At 57.0% G+C, this 16322-nt stretch overlaps 2 protein-coding genes across 4 annotated transcripts in view; one reads left to right on the top strand and one right to left on the bottom strand.

Annotated features, from left to right (window-relative positions):
• The window catches only part of ENG (endoglin), a 29824-nt gene extending 23287 nt beyond the window's left edge, over window positions 1-6537 (top strand). Inside the window, exons 9-15 of the mRNA XM_004269181.2 lie at window positions 1808-1945; window positions 2168-2206; window positions 2709-2825; window positions 3151-3402; window positions 4462-4516; window positions 5513-5614; window positions 5741-6537. Coding sequence (XP_004269229.1) covers window positions 1808-1945; window positions 2168-2206; window positions 2709-2825; window positions 3151-3402; window positions 4462-4516; window positions 5513-5614; window positions 5741-5865 — 828 coding nt within the window. The 3' untranslated portion in view covers window positions 5866-6537. The remainder of the gene's footprint in view (window positions 1-1807; window positions 1946-2167; window positions 2207-2708; window positions 2826-3150; window positions 3403-4461; window positions 4517-5512; window positions 5615-5740) is intronic.
• Window positions 6538-7336: 799 nt separating this feature from the next.
• Window positions 7337-16016, bottom strand: FPGS (folylpolyglutamate synthase). Of its 3 annotated transcripts, none has more exons than XM_004269182.4 (15): window positions 15823-16015; window positions 14481-14609; window positions 14338-14391; window positions 14189-14253; window positions 12487-12601; window positions 12258-12338; window positions 12065-12126; window positions 11874-11976; window positions 11475-11552; window positions 11086-11233; window positions 10883-10972; window positions 9952-10102; window positions 9560-9635; window positions 8642-8708; window positions 7337-7807 (listed from the first exon to the last, which is right to left on the bottom strand). In XM_004269182.4, exons 1-15 carry the CDS (start codon window positions 15958-15960, stop codon window positions 7422-7424), a joined length of 1743 nt encoding a protein of 580 aa, XP_004269230.1. In that variant the 5' UTR covers window positions 15961-16015; the 3' UTR covers window positions 7337-7421. The 3 variants fall into 3 exon arrangements, 2 of the variants coding, with proteins under 2 accessions (XP_004269230.1, XP_033283035.1); XR_004482994.2 differs by lacking the exon at window positions 7337-7807 and adding an exon at window positions 9309-9452 and having other exon boundaries at window positions 15823-16016; XM_033427144.2 differs by lacking the exon at window positions 14189-14253 and having other exon boundaries at window positions 14318-14391.
• Between the last annotated feature and the right edge of the window lie 306 nt (window positions 16017-16322).

Genomic DNA, 16322 nt, shown 5'->3' with positions numbered 1-16322 from the left:
GGCTTGCATGCGGGATCTAGTTCCCTGACCGGGGACTGAACCCGGGCCCCTGGAATTGGGAGCATGGTCTATTAACCTCTGGGCCACCAGGGAAGCCCCAATAACATCACTTTAAAAGCACATCCAATCCCATGATACTGACATGCCATAATTAACTCCTCCTCCCTCGTTAGACATTTGGGTTGTTTCCAATTCTGTAATATTATAAATATGCAGAAAGTGTCATTGTGCATATGAAATTTTTCTTTAAATAGGATTAATTTCTTAGGATAGGTTTCCACATTAGTGAGATTTCTGGGTCAAAATGAGTGAACATTCTGGAAGTTTTGATACATGTTGCCAACCGGCTTTCCAATAGATGATTCCAATTTTCATTGCTGATTAATGAGAACACTTTGACTCTCTCTCTCCCAAAATTATTATTTTTTGTCTAAAAAACTTTTTGCTGATGTGAGAGTGGGAACACTGTGTTCTATTCTTTTTTTTTTTTTTTTTTTTTGCGGTACGCGGGCCTCTCACTGTTGTGGCCTCTCCCGTTGCAGAGCACAGACTCTGGACGCGCAGGCTCAGCGGCCATGGCTCATGGGCCCAGCCGCTCCGCGTCATGTGGTATCCTCCCGGACCAGGGCACAAACCCGTGTCCCCTGCATCGGCAGGCGGACTCTCAACCACTGCGCCACCAGGGAAGCCCTCTGTTCTTGTTTGAATTCTACTTCTTTGATTAGTAGTGAGTTTGGGCTTGGCTTCGTGCGACTGATAGTAACCAAAGTCTCTGTGTGCGTTGTAACTTGGTATTTTTCTTGATGATTTTTATTAGCTTTTTACATGAAGAAAGACATTTGTGGCCCTTTGTCCATCATTCTTATTGAAACAATCTCTCCCAGTTTGTTAGAGTTCTTTAAATTTTGGCCAGAGGGTTTTTAAATTTTTTGGACATTTGAAAACGTTGGGCCATCCTAGCTGGTCATCTTTTCCTTTGTGATTTTTTTTCTAGTTTTTCCGAGGCAGGAACTCTCTCTGCCAGAGCCTTGACAAGTCATGCACGTTCTCAGGGATTTTTAGAATGACGTTTAACTCTACATTTATGGGGTGTGGGGTATTGGGGCCTAGGTGAAGCTCCACCTGTCTGCGGCCCATCTCCCCCTCCTCCCTTGCCTCTGCATGGCCAAACAGATGTCTGGGAGGTGGAGGGACCAGCGATGGCTGGCATTACTGCTGTCCTGTCCCAAGAGGTCTGGATGTATACACTGTAATCCCTCGATCTTTGAAACATTACACTCCAGTTAAAAAGAATGTTGTAGATCTATAGTATAAATGCGGAAAGATGTCTGTGATTTATTGTTCAGTGAGAAAACCAAACTAAAGCATGAAGGACGGTATGATGCCATTTGTTAAAAATGAGGGGAAAAGAAGGGACTTCCCTGGCGGTCCAGTGATTAAGATTCTGAGCTCCCACTGCAGGGGGAACTAAGATCCCGCATGCCGGGCAGCACGGCCAAAAAAAAAGGAAAAAAGAAACCAACAAAGCCACACAATTTCTCTGAGTATATATGTCTGTAGAGAAAGAAACACTCATGATGTCACAGATCTTATTGCTAAGTACAAAAGTGTTTGTCGAGTTCAGGAAAAGTAGTCTTAAATGGTGTGGGATGATGAAAACTAACAAAAATGGGGAAGGGAGCAGAGGCATGGCTGTGATTTGGGACCCCTGGGGGGTGGTCAGTCCTTGGTGCTGGGGTGTGATTGACAGGCCCCCGGGAGCCCCGTGCCTCCTGACCGTTTCCCCCACCCCCCACCCCTGGCCCAGACTCTGAGGTGCACCATCACGAGCCTGACCTTCTGGGACTCCAGCTGCCAGGCTGAGGACAGAGATGACCAGCTTGTCTTGCGCAGCGGCTACTCCAGCTGTGGCATGATAGTGACAGAAAATGTGATCAGTAACGAGGTAAGAGCTGTGGTGGGAAAGGTATCAGGGCCGGCTTAATTGGTGCCCCCTGGATCTTCCAGGCTGAGGGGCGTTTGGGAGAGCGGGTGTGATGCTCAGTAGGAAGACAAGTTTAGCCATTGGTTGGCTCAGTCTCCCCATCCACAAAAATGGGCGCGTTGGGCGGGATACCCTCTGGGCTCCTTTCTGGCTCTGACCAGCTCCTTGGCTCTGTTCCTGCAGGTGATTGTCAACCTCCTGTCAAGCTCGTCACCACAGCAGGTGAGGGATGATCACCGTGCTAACCCATCTGGTCCCGGGGTCCATTCCTGGCCTGGGAGGGAGCAGGCCTCAGGAAACTCAGGCCCTGATCCTGGCAAGCCAATGTGTCTCCAGCGTGCCTCAGTCTCCCCTTCCGTGCAACGGGAGCAGTACTGTTTAGGGTTATGTTCTCAGCCTCTCAAGTCAGAGGGTTCATGAACATATCGGCTGTGCGGCCTTGGGCAAATCACATAAGCTTTCTGGGCCCAAAGGTCCTGTTAATAGTGGCATAGGAAAGGATCCCCATACGGGATGAGCCATCACTGAGAGGACGCATGAAAAGCACTTCACACGGGTCTCATGCAGAGCAAGTTCTTGATAAATCTCAGTTTGGGGTGGGGGGTGGTTTAAGGTGGTGATGAAGGTCAGGCAACAACTCTGGACCATGACTCCTGCTCCCACCCCTTACCTCCCTGGCTGGGTGCCGCCCCGACTGACCGAGCCCCCCTCCCATCTCCCACAGAAAAAGGTGCAGTGCGTCAACATGGACAGCCTCTCCTTCCAGCTGGGCCTCTACCTCAGCCCGCACTTCCTCCAGGCCTCCAGCACCATCGAGCTGGGGCAGCAGGGCTTTGTGCAGGTACTGGACTTGACCTCTTAGGCGTTGCCAACGCCTGGGATTTCTCAGAGCCTTTCTTTCCACCCAATGGAACTTGACTTCCCAGAGGGAGGAGGGAGCCCCCATGGTGCTTGGTGGAGGGGAGAGAGCACAGGCAGAGCTCAGACGCTGGTCGGAATGTCCCCTCTTCTTCCTCATTTGCTCCAGGCAGGCCCATGACTGTCCTTCCACCGTCAAGGTTCTGGAGCGGGAACTCTAGAATGAGTCTAGCTTAGTTCATGAGAACAGGCAGGGCAGAGAGTTAAGAGTAACTGACTGTGCCTCGTCCCCCTTCCTACCCATGCAGGTGAGCGTGTCCCCATCGATCCCTGAGCTCACGATCCAGCTGGACAGCTGCCAGCTGAACTTGGGGCCTGACATGGAGATCGTGGAACTCATCCAGAGCCAGGCGGCCAAGAGCAGCTGTGTGAGCCTGCTGTCCCCGAGCCCTGGTGGCGACATGCGCTTCAGCTTCCTCCTCCGTGGCTACATGGTGCCCATGCCCACGACTGGCATCCTCAGCTGCACTGTAGCCCTGCGTCTCAGCACTTGGTCCCTGGTGAGTAGGGGCTGGGCTAAGCCCAGCTTCAAGGGTGGCTTCCGGGTCTGGAGTTTTCAGGAAGGGATGTGATAGACCATGAGGATGTGGGACCAGTGGGCGAAAGATACAGCCACAGGCAGGTGCGTGGCCTCTGGGTACCAGGGGCACTCTTTCTGCCACCCTACAGCCTTCTGATGGCTGTGTCTTGGACATTGGTAGGGTATGCAGCTGCAACCATTAGCTAGCTATCCATCCATCCATCCATCCAACCCAGTCACCTATCCATCTTCCCACTATCCCATCCAGTCATCCATTTATCAGTTGCTACTTCTCACCATCCCACCCAGTCATTCATCCACAGTCCTTCCATCAGCCCAGTCCCCCAGCCAGCCAGCCATCCTTCTACGCTCCCACCCAGTCATACATCAATCTCTCCACCCAGGAATCCATCCGCCCACCCATCTATCCATGTAGTATGATCACCAGTGTAATCTCAACAAACAGGAGACCTCGGGGAAGAGGGTTAGTACAAAGGACACAAAGTTCTGATTTTCTGCACTTACTGGTCACGTTTCACCCTCCAGTGGGTACCTGTTCTCAGACACTCAGCCCCGGACACACTCACACAGTCATCCCCAGGCCCTTGCACTCAGAAGGGTCTCCAGGATTAAAAGCCTCTCTGGTTGTATGAAGCTGGAGAAGCCCCTGAGGCGCTCCTGAGTGGGCCTCTCCCCCAGCCACAGTGAGCCTGGGCCTCCGGGCTGACCTGGCTCCTCTCACCCAGGCATTCACAAGGGTGATGGACACAGTGTCCCCATCATCCTCACGGGAGCTGGGGCCCTCTCAGCAACTCACAAGAACCATTCCAGCAGCAGCCAGGGATCGTCTGGCCGACACCCTCCCACAGCACAGAACTCAGCACTTGCCCAAAGGCTGCCAGCCAGAAGGTGGTGGAGACGGGGCTCAGAGTCAAGGCCCCAGGGTGGGCTGTGACAGGCCAGGGCCACAGAGGCAGGGAGTAAGCCTGGAAGCTGCTGTCGAAGGCTGTGTCACACACTGTGTATCTTCCTCCCCAAGGACGTCCAGAGGACTGTCTCCACACGCCTGAACATCGTCAGCCCTGGCCTGCATGGTGAGTTCTAAGTCTCTCCAGGGTTCCAGGGGCTGAGGTCAGCGTGGGGCACGATGGACGGCCCAGAGGGATGGGTCTAGGCACACAGCAGGGAGGACCCCAGAGAGTAGGGTCCACGGCTGCATCTTCCAGATGGAGAGCCTTTGTTCGTGACCACCCCGTGGGCCCGGGTTCCAGGCTTTTGGTTCTTCTTGATCCCCAAGGTTGCTGGCTGACCTTGCTGGGGGGCGGGGGATGGGGCCTCCTAGAATGAGACTTGGGGCAGCACTGACCTCACCTTCCTTAAGGCCCCTACTGTGGAGGGTACACCTCAGCCCTCAGCCCAGCTCCCTCCAGCCTGGGCAGAAGAGTCCCTGACACTGAAGGCAGAGGTGGGAGAGGCATCTGCCTCTTTGCCATCCCACCTGGGCCTGGATGGAGCCCCTACACCCAGCCTGCAACCAACAGGGCAGGCTAATGACCCCATTGCAGGGATGGGAACTCAGAGGCCTAAGGGGAGGCTGCCTGGCCCATAGTCACACAGGGATCGGGAGTGTGGAAAGAGTGAAGGTTGGGAAAACCCAAGAGCAGAGCCGAAGAGCCCTCAGAGGTGCTCCGGCTTATCCCTACCATGGTATAGGGCTCAGAGAGGGGCAGGCACTGACTTAAGGGCACACAGCGGGACTCTGGACTCTCCGGCCCCACTCACACTTTGCTCAGATTATACCATGCCTCCTCCCTAAAAATGCGTCTCTACCAGCCTTGGGAGGCAGAGGCATGGCCCAAAGGCCTGGCTGGGCCCTCTGGGCGGATTGTCATAGCAACCACGGCTTAGTGTCAGGCATGGGTATGATGAACCCATTTGCTAGGTGAGGAAACTGGGGTTCAGAGAAGTCAGGGTCAGTAGCTGAGCTGAGACTGGCAGCGAAGCCTGTGCTCCTGGCCAGTACAACAGGGTAGGGGGGCAGGGAGGGGGCGGCAGTGCTGACCACAGCTGTCCTGCCCTTGGTTGCGCAGACAAAGGCCTCGTCCTGCCCGCCGTGCTGGGCATCACCTTTGGCGCCTTCCTCATCGGGGCCCTGCTCACCGCCGCGCTCTGGTACATCTACTTGCACACGCGTGAGTATCCCAGGCCCCCACGATGAGTGCTCAGGACCCCTCCACCACCACCTGGGGGAGCCCGGCGAAGCCTCTGCGGGAGTGGGGAGCCCTGGCCGGGGCCCTGACCTCCGCCCCTGCCCCCAGGTCACCCCGGCAAGCGGGAGCCCGTGGTGGCGGTGGCTGCCCCGGCCTCCTCGGAGAGCAGTAGCACCAACCACAGCATCGGGAGCACACAGAGCACCCCCTGCTCCACCAGCAGCATGGCGTAGTGCCCAGCCCGGAGTCCTGGGGGCCGCCCAGCCAGCCCTCGCCCAACAGGAGAGACTGAGCAGCCACCAGCTGGGAACCAGTGGCCACGAACTTATCCTGGGACCCCAACCCCTCCACTCGAGCAAGGATGGACAAGGCCCTCTGTGCCCACCCCTCCTGCCTCCCTCTCCAAGGCCTGCTGCCAGTGGGGGCACCAGCTTGGAACACCTTGGCGTCCCCCCACCCCACCACGAACCTTCAAACCCAGTGGGCCTGGGGTACGGCTGCCCAGCACCACGGAGAGAGAGTCCGCTGCGCTATATGTCCACATTGCTGTAGCAACCCAAGTCCCTGTAATTTTAACCTGGACCCAGTACTCGGTGACGTGGGCTGGGCAGGAGCTGAGAACTCCAAAACAGACTCAGCCCAGCCCACCCAGGCTGACGGCGCCTCCTCCATGGAAACAGCCAGCCCAGAGCCACCCGGACCTGCTCCCCTCGGCCTCTACATCTGGACTGGCCCAACTTTGGCGGGGGAAACAGAAGCCTAGCGGCGCCCAGCCTGGGAGTGAGTGGGGGAGCCTAGCTCCTCCCTGCAACTGTCACACAGAGACCCCCTCACCGGGCAGCCAGGCTGCCTGTCCTGGGCCCACCCCTATATACTCACCACCAATAAATCAGACCATGAAACCAGTGCTGGGCTGGGCTGAGAGAAGGATAGTGGCACCTAAACTGGGGTTGCGGGGGGAGACAGTTCTGGGTTCAAATCCTGGACTTGCCACTTATTGGCTGTGTGACCGTAGGCAGGTCCCATGCCTTCTTTAAGCCAGGCACAGTTCCCTTATCTGTAAAACGGGTATGAGAATTTGCGATCACAAGGTCTCTCTGCGAGGAGGTCTGCAAAGTGGTGCATGGCACGTGGTCAACGGACATCAATCCATTCTTCTCATTTCACAGACAGGCCACCTGAGGCTCAGAGGGAGGGGGGGGGCTTGTCCCAAGCCACAAAGCCCAGGCTCCTACACAACCCAGTTCCTGTACCAGCTGTAGACCCCAGCCCCCTACTGTCTGCCGAGGGAGCCAGAAGTCAAGAGTCAATCAAATGTTCAGCCAATGCTTTTTTTAAAAAAAAAAAAAGTTAAAGGCTTTAAATCACTCCAGCCCCCCTCTGCCCCAACGGGGCCCCAGGCAAGGACCCTCTCCCCTCCCAGAAGGCCACTGGGAGGAGGAAATCTATCAACCAGCAGCCAGTGTCCGGCAGGACCCCAGGCTAGGTCAGGCAGTTTACCCGATCAGCTGCGCCTGAGGCAGGAAGCAGAGAGGGTGGGAGGGGAGGTGGGCTGGAGGCTCAGGTCTACTCCAACAGCCAGAGAACTAGGAAGGAGAGGCCAGGGGCACCTGAGGCTCAGAGACAGATCTCAGCTTCCTGCCCCCGGCCCTCTATTTCACCGCTCAGAGCCCAAGTCCCTGGGGCCAGTCTAGACAGGACGAGGAAGGCACGAAAAGCACGTGATTTAGTTCATGGCGAAATGCAGGGCAGGTGTGGGGGAAGCCCACCTCCAGCCCCACTGCCTTGGCTACTGGGACAGGGAGGGCTCCAGCAGCTTCAGCACGCCGCCCACCAGGTGCAGGCTGCCTGTGACCAGCACGTGGATGGCAGCAGCCTCCTGGAGGACGACGGCCCCACTGCCTGCCACAGGGTGGGCAAAGAGGACCCGTGGGGGACTGGGTGGCTGAAAGACAGGGTCCCGGCCTTGACTGATCCACTGCAAGGCGTGGGAAATGCAGCTGAAGACGAGAGAACTGGCGCTGTGGGTGTGGGCTGGGCGGGGTGGCAGCAGCAGGGGTGCAGGCCCACCAGGCTCCGGGCTGGCCTGGTCCTCGTGCAGGCGGCTCCAGTGTTGCTGGTGCGCAAGGCAGCGGAGCAGCACCTGGTCCAGGGTCACTGTGAAGTTCTGTTGGTCTGCGGGGCACAGGGACGGGCGTGTCAGCGAGGCAGCCGAGGGTCGGGGAGGGGGAAGCACGCTGTGAGCACCTGCGCAATGCCAGGCTTTATACAAGCATCATCCGTCCTTACAGTGGGTGCTATGAGGAAACCGGGGCTCAGGAAGTTCAGTGATTGCCCATCGTCACAGAGCCGGTGAGAAACAGGGCCAGGCAGTTTAGCTTCTAAGCTGGGGCTTCTGCCTACCAAGCACATCTTTCTGCCCTAGCCTTATTGCCTTACCTGTAAAACAGACAGGGACCATCACCAGGTAGGCATAAGTACTTCTACAAATGCAGACTCCCGCACTGTCCCCACACAGTCTGATGTGGGGCCTCGGGATCTGTATTTTTTAGATTATTTCAAAAAAAACTTTTAACATGATCCACAGTAAAAAAAAATACATTTTACAGTGGCAACCCAGTACTCACATATGTGTACATATATGTTTGGAACAGAATCTTCATCAAATAATACCTACCCTTAACTTTGTGCGAGACACACTGACACTCTCTTCTCTATTTTATTTAAAATTTAAAATGCTGGTTGAGACCCACTAAACTGGCTTCAAGAACCATCCCTGGGTTGTAACCTGCATTTTGAAAAATAGTTTCACCAACAATTCTCTTTTCAGTATTGCAGTCACATGCAAAATTCACAACGTACCAAAGGTTATTTATTTATACGATAAAACAAATCTAGTTCCTACCCAAGACCTTCAGTTCAAAAGCGCTCACCGTCACCAACAGAGCAATCCACCTCAGGGCCCTCCGCCCCCCGCCCACCGGAGGGACCATGCCTGTCACCTCTCACCTGCGTCGTCCGTGGATGACACCTCTGTCAGGTTAGGGCAGAAAACGGTATAGTCAAACTGGCAGGGCTAGAAGGCCAAGGGGAGAAGCTCAGTGTCAGAGCCCTGAGAGGATGCCCCCTATCCCAACTTCCACACAGCACCCCCGGAGTCCACATACACGTCCCCATCTCTGGAGATGCCCCCCCACCAGCTGAACTGGAGTGATGTTGCATAAACCGAGCCACAACACTTCCGTGTCCCCCATCTACCTCAATATACCCTGCCTGGCCTGTGGCCTGGGCCGCATGGCCCCACACAGATGGGGAGACAGAGGCTGGAGCGGGGGGCTGCATTTGCTTAAGGTGACCCAGCTACTGAGCACAAAGGATATGAAGAACAGCCTCAGCATCCTGGTCTGTGAAATGGGAAACAATCACTAGGAACCATTTCAGCCCTGACAGTCTAGGGCAGGCTCAGTTTCCCGGGGCAGAGGAGGGCCCCTCCCTATATGCTCTATAGCCCAGTGACTCCTTAAACGGAACTTTAGAAGCAGGTATCCTAGTAGCAGCCCTGTTCTATGGAGAGGCAAACTGAGGCTCAGAAATGCCATCTCTTATCCAGGGTCACATGCTAGCGGCTCAAAGGGCCTGACAGGTGAATCCAGAGCCTGCGCCTTACACCACTCACCTGGTCCTCACTGTCATCCTGGGCTGGAGTGTGACCATGGAGGAGAATGAGTACAATGACCTGTGACTTGACTTCCCTGTGCCCAGTGCTTTCACATTTAATCCTCAGTACAATTCAGGGGGGAGAGGAAAAATCACTCCCATTCTACAGTTGAGGAAACAGAGGCTCAGGGATGAAGGCACCGCTGCTGGGGGTCAAAGCCAGAACCAGGGCTGGGTTGCCTGCTGTCCAACCCCCAGGCAGCCCCTCACCTGCAGCAGCTTCAGCAGGGCCGCGGAATCCCGGTCCCCAGTGGAGTTGAAGAGCAAGACACGCACCTCAGACCCGCTGTGTGAGTGGTGAGGAGCGGGGGGAGAGGAGGGTCAGAGCGGCGCCTCCCACCCCTTCTCCGCGGGCCCCGCCCCATCCTTCCTCCAAAAACTTCCCGCCTCCCTACTGTCCCAGTCCGACCCCGTCCCTGCGACCCGCCCCATCCTTCCCCGAGGCCCCGCCCCTCCCCACTGGCCCAGTCCTGCCCGGGGCCCCGCTCCATCCTTTCTCAAAGTTCCTCCCCTCTCCACTGGCCAAGTCCCGCCTCCGTCCCCGGTCCCTCCCCATCCTTACCCGAGGTCCCGCCCCAGCCCCGCCTCTGTCCGCAGCTCACCCGCCCGGCCTCTCGCGGCTTTGCAGCGCCTGGCGGAACCAGCGCACGCAGGCCTGCATGCTGCTGGTGGTGTGCGCGCCGTCCAGGTACCAAGTGAGGGGGCCCCGCCGCAGCAACTGCGTCCGGCCCGGCCACTCCGTGTCCCGAAGCCCTGGGGGAGGGGAGCAAGGTAGTCCTACAGCGGCAGCCGCGAGGCTGCCCTTCTACATCCTCCCACTCCAGTCCTCAACTCGCACACACTACCCGCCCCCGCTGCTGGCCGCTCTGACAGCCCAGGAGCCTCTTACTGGGCACTAGCCACTGGGATCAGCTCTTTGGCTGCCTCATCTGGTGGAATCATCCAGGCGGCCCTGAGAGGGGGCTGCTCTCGTATATCAGTCCCAAGTTTCAGGCAGAGAACTCTTAGCTCAGAGAGATTAGGTCACAGAGCAAGTGACACTTGGGGCTGGGATGTAATCCACCTAGCTCCAGGACTGTGTCATGGCCCTGACACGGGGCCTGGCACACAGTGGGCACTCTGGAACCAACTGCTGAAGGGGCTTAACAGCCACGAGGACCTACTGTGTGCTGAAGGCCTCGGGGGCAAGCAAGAAGCTTGGCAATATCACCGTCCTCAAGAACCTCATGGTCTTGTGACGATGGTGACAAGGATGGTAGTTCGGCAGCTACCAGTGGCTGGGCACTTTATCCCGAATCTGCCAGGCTCTGGACTCAGCCCCTTAGTGATGTCACCTCACAGTGCGCCCTATCATCGTCTCATTTGGCAGGTGGGGAAATGGGCTCAGAGAAAGTTCATGAACTCAAGGTGTGGGAAGCTCACTGACTTCAGTCCTTTCTCTTAAGGCACCATCTTGAATTGTCCCCACCTCTCAAACAGGAGACCAAAAGAAACATCTGAAGCAGCCTGGCTGGGCAGGAAGGTCCAACTCACCATGCTGCATGTGGGACGTGGGCTGGAACACAGGTGCCAGGGGCAGCTGCCCCAGGAGGCTTGGCCTGGACGCCTTCAGCTCTCCAGTATCTGGGAAGGGAGAGGGAGGGCTGTGTGGGACTCAGTGTGCTCAGGCCTCACCTAAGGGCCCTCAGAGGCAGGTTCCACGTGTCCCCTGCCCACCCACTCACCTGCCCACTTACCCCGGTAGCCCTTCTGCTGCAGCCAGCAGCGAGCCAGCTGCAAGGCCAAGGCGGCGTTGGCCTGCTGGTGCTCCCCCTCCAGGCCCAGGGTCAGCAGCGGCCCCCCTTCCTCCAGGGCTTCTAGTGGTGGGCACAGGTAGAGGGGACACTACAGAGGAGATGGGCAGCAGCTGGTCAGGGGAGTTGCTGCTGCCTCCTCGGCCAGCAGGCCCTCCCTGATGCCATCAGCCCTTCCATCTTTCCCCATCAACCACAACCCACCAAGTCCTGTTCCTAGAACCGAGATGTCCTCCAGCTGGACGAGCACAGATGAGCAAACTGAGGCCCCAAAGGGTAAAGTACCACCCCAGTCAGACAACCCCCCACCCAGCTGTCCCAATCAGACTCACTGAGATCTGCTGAGCGCGGTCCCTCAGCACTGCCAGGGGCCCGTCAGGCTGGAGCACAGTGAAGGCGGGGACGCCACACTGTGGAGGACATGGAGAGTGAGCCCAGGGTCCTCCGTCTCCCATCACTGGCCCCCACATCCCTGGTTCTGGATGGCCCACTCAGCCTTCCCCCCCATCAAACCTTTGGGGACCCCTCGATGGGGAAACTAAGGCCAGAGATGGGGCTCAACTTGTTCCAGTCCCATGCAGAGCTGGGACGAGAACCCAGACCCCACTGACGCCCAAGACCTCGTCCTGAGTCAGGAGGATACAAATAACCGTGCCACACCCGCCCCCACTTCCCTGAATCTTGGGGCCCGGGCCATCCATCTACCTCCCTCCCCAGGGCTGCCTGGTCACCTTAAAAATGCCCCCTTTCTGCCATGCGATCTTCTCCATCGTGTCCCCCAGAAGGCCAGTGTGGTCGATGCCAAGAGAGGAGACCCCACACACCACAGGCTTCCTGGGGGAAATGAAAGAGCCGTGATGCCCTGGACCCCGGCCACCGGGCTCCCAGCCACCATCCCTCTCCTCAAGCCGCTCCCCCTCACTTGACAATGTTGGTGCAGTCGTAAGCCCCGCCGATGCCCACTTCCATCACTGCCAGGTCCACCTGAAGAGGATCAGAGGGCATGGCAGGGGGTACAGGGGCTCCCGAATACCACACAGGAGCCCCTAGTCTGCTGAGATTCCCCTTCCCAAGGCCTGGAACACAGGGTTCTGGGGAGTGGTGGGCACACACACCTTCTCTTGGAGGAAGACATGGAAGGCCATGAGTGTGAGGAAGCGGAAGTAGCCAGGCATGGAGACACAGCTGCTGTCATCCTGTGGACAGGATCACATCAGAGCTCGGGGCCCCTGCAGCCTCTGCCCTGGGGAAGATGGTGTCCCGGGATGTGCAGTGCCCTCTGGGTCTACCCACCCACTCCGGGCCCCTTACCCTGCCCACCCAACAGCCCTCCGGCATGGGCACCTTGGTCTCCTCCAGCCGGTGGTAGAGGCGCCAGAAGTGCTTGGTGAAGAGCTCGGGGCTTATGGGCTGCCCATTGATTCGGATCCGCTCACGCACCTGCACCAGGTGGGGAGAGCTACCGAGAGACCTAGGGTCATCAGGACTCCCTTCCCAAGACCCCCAGGCTGTCCCCCTCCCCACAGTCAGACCTGTCTTTCAGAGAAACAAATCTAACTATGTCACTGCCCTACTGAAAACTCTTCTGTCGCTTCCCCCTGCCCTTTAGAGAGTCCCAGCTCCACATCTCAGCCTACCAGGCCCCGGCGGGTCTCATGCCACTGGCCTCACCTCTCACACATCCCTTGGTAGTTCCCTGTGCCCCAGCCACTCTGGACTATTATTAGTTCCTCCAGCTCCCCCCCACCAAAATTTTCTAACTCCAGGCCTATACACATGTCTACTCCACAGGTCTCAACTAAGACGGCTCCTCCAAAAAAGAGAAAGGACCCCACCCCACCAGATTGCTCAGGCATGCTCTCTGGGCTCCCACAGCCCCCCATGCTTCCCCCATCCCACATCAATCAGTAACTCGGCCAACATCTGCCCCCATAATGTCTGTCTTCCTGCCCTTGAGGGCAAGGCCCCATCTGCTGTGTTCAAGCTGCATTCCCAGACTGGCCCATGAGGCCACATGGGCCCAAGTCAAAGGCTGGGTTTTTACCCCAAACATTATTTTGGAAGAGAGATTGTTGGCTTATATTTAAATCCTCAAAGGCCCTCTGGTATTATGAATCCACTCCATTTCTTTAATTTGAATGAAGAACTGCTGAGGGAAAACACATTGGTCTGAGATGACCTCAGTCAGCAGGTTTCAGATGCTTACAGAGGTCACTTGATGGAACGGGTGAAATAAAAGGAGGCAAAACTCTTGAAAGCCCCAAGCTTAGGGACCAAATCCTGAGCAATCTACCATCATGTGAATCCCACTGCTCTACCACTGACAGGCTTAAGAAGGCAGGTACAGCTCCAGGGAAGGGAGACCCATGTCTAATCACCCTGCCCGCCCATCCTCTGGTGTGAGTTTAGATGCCTGAATGCAACCAAGAGGGGGTGCTGCCTGGAGGGCAAAGCAGCAGCTGAGGCTGGCACAGCGGAAGGGCTCCCTTCCGCTGCTCACCAGGGAGGTCTCAACAGAGCTGTCATAAACTACGCTTATTGTTTAAGCCCTTACTAGCCTGGTTTTCTGCTCCTTATGGCAAAGATGCCCTAGTTGATAAATATTTCTATGTGATTTAAAAACTGTATAAGGAATTTAAGTTAATAAAAAGATATCTGAGGGACTTCCTTGGTGGTCCAGTGGTTAAGACTCTGCACTTCCAAAGCAGGGGGCATGGTTCGATCCCTGGCTGGGGAATTAATTAATCCTGCATGCCGCTAAGCGTGGCCAAATAAATAAAAAGATATCTGACAATTCCAGCTGTGTATTTCGTTTATCCATTCAAATTGCTGCCCCCCTCCCCAATTTCTTTCCATTATGAAAATTAAAGATTGCCATAAACTTGGGCTAACTGGTAAATGCTAATTGAATGTTTGTTGAATGAATGAACACTAGGCAGAGAGACATGCAGCTGAGCTGCTGGGGGTGACCCTGGCCCTGAGGTGCTGGCTGGTTCCAGACCCCCCAGAGAGCTAGGAGACACCACACCCCTCTGTACCTCAGTACCTAAAGAATCCCGTCTTCAGGCCATAGCTCCGGAGGATACGTTCAGTGAAGGCACAGGTGGAGCCCTAGAAAGGAAAGGTCTTGTCGGGGCAGGTCCCCCACCCCCACCCCACCAAGTGCACGTCCTACCCCTGGGTCCTGTGGCTCGCCTTCCCCTTGGTCCCAGTGATGTGAATGATGTTTAGTTGGTCCAAGTCCTCCACCTAGGACAGACGGACAAGGTCCCCGCCTCAGCCACAGGACTCACAGACAGATGGGAACGGGGGGTGGTCAGAGGCCCTCCCCACCTTACCTGCAGCCCACTCCGTGCCAAGTACAGCCTCATGGCTTCCAGCTGTGTCTGGGGGTCATCCCGCTGGCGCTTCACCTGCTCCAAGCAGTTGGCATTGGTCTGCAGGGTGTTGAGTGTGCGCACGGCATCCTGGCAATGAGTCCCCAGGTGGCAGGTTAAGGCTCATTAGGGATCCACAGGGACAGAGGAAGCCAGCATACCAGTGGCCAGGCCAGGGGCCAGGCCTGCCGTGCCAGCCCTGTTTCCCCAGCCTAGAGGTTAGGCACCGGTGAGAAAGAAGTGGCATCTTTCCAGTTCTAGCAGAAATGGGAGCCTAGGGCAGTTCAGACCCACCCAGGGAGTGTCAGGCAAAGCAGGCAAAATGACTAACGGGACTATCCTTGCTTCCTGTTCCAGCTTCCCCAGGCTTCACTCTCAGGCTTTTGCCCTCATTCTCTCCATGGTCCACCACTATGCTGGGCCCCTCTTAGGGCAGGGCCAGAACTACAGAAGGGTGGGGTCTTAGAACTGAAGGAATTAGAACTAGGAATTCCTGGAGGCTTCCATGCCCAGGATTGGGCATGAGGATTGGGGTTCCACATTCTGACCCAGAGAAGAGTTGCTTGAAGCAACCAGATGGGGAAGAGGAGTCTCAGGGGGAGGAAGGTTGTATCAGGGTCACTCAGACAAGAAGGCAAGTAGGTATAACCTCAGGACTATACTATACTTCCACTTGGGGGGGGTGGAAGTGGGGGTGATGTTTATTTCCCCTCAGGGCCTCAGTGGCTGGTTAGAGGACCCACTCTCATCACACCGGGGCCACCTGCCTGGCCAGCGTCAGGTTCTGGTCTCTGGCAACTGGCCCCTGGCACAGAGCCAGGAGGAAGCTTTCTGTTTTCCAGATTCTTGCAGCAGCCCCACTGCTCCGAGTCCTGCCTGCTCCCCACTTCCAGGCACCTGGATCTTCATCTCCTGAATCCTAGAGACGCCAACCCAGACCTATACTCTGGATCTCCCAAGCCTGAACTCCTGACTCCCTTTCCCCTCCCCCACCCCAACTGCTGGTTCTGAGTCCGGAGACACTGGAACTCCAGAACCTCAGCTGAGCCACTGGATCTCTTGGTCCTATCACACGGCGTCCCTTCCCACTCTCTAACGCGGTACACTTCAGCCTCAGAATTCCCAAATCCGGTACCCCGGGTCCAACTTCCTGGTGCCTGTCCCCACCTCCGAAATCCAGGATGTCCCCGCCCCCCCGAGTCCCCCAGTCCCAGGCTCTTGGCCCCTCTCTCAGCTGGCGGAGGCCAGATGCCAAGCGCCTCAGGCCCGGCTCACGTGTCTTTGCAGGACCTCCCTCCAATACCTGATACTCCATGCCGGGCTCCTGCGGCGCAGGCCACGCGCTCAATACTCGCCTCGCTGCGACCCCGGTTGTTGCACCACGCGAAGAAACCGCTGCCAGGAAGAGAGCCGCGCGCAGGTGGCAGCGTGCCCGCGACATAGTAGAGATGCAACCGGCGGCACGCTAGGCCCGGACCGAATACGCCCCGCCCCCCTCCTGGGCCCGCCCCCGACTCTCCTCCGCCCTCCGCCACTCAGCGTTGCCCAACGAGCCCACCGGCACCAATAAGAATCTGCGGGACGCCATCCTTGTGAGGGGCAGGCCCCGGGGCGGGGCGGAGAGCTTCATTCATGTTTATGAGGGGCACGGTACCGAGCGAGTCCACTGCCTTAGAGAAATACGCGCTCCTTTCGTCATCATCCTCTCAAGCACCCGGCCGCGCCCCGCAAATTAGCCAGTCCCAGTCAGCAGCCCTGCTCCAGGCCAGAACCAGCTTCGAGCCGGGATAGAATGATAGAACT

Source organism: Orcinus orca, chromosome 6 (assembly GCF_937001465.1).
Source record: "Orcinus orca chromosome 6, mOrcOrc1.1, whole genome shotgun sequence".
NCBI classification, from domain to species: Eukaryota; Metazoa; Chordata; class Mammalia; order Artiodactyla; family Delphinidae; genus Orcinus; species Orcinus orca.
The sequence above is the reverse complement of the archived record's forward strand: the minus strand, read 5'-3'. Positions and strand labels throughout refer to the sequence as shown.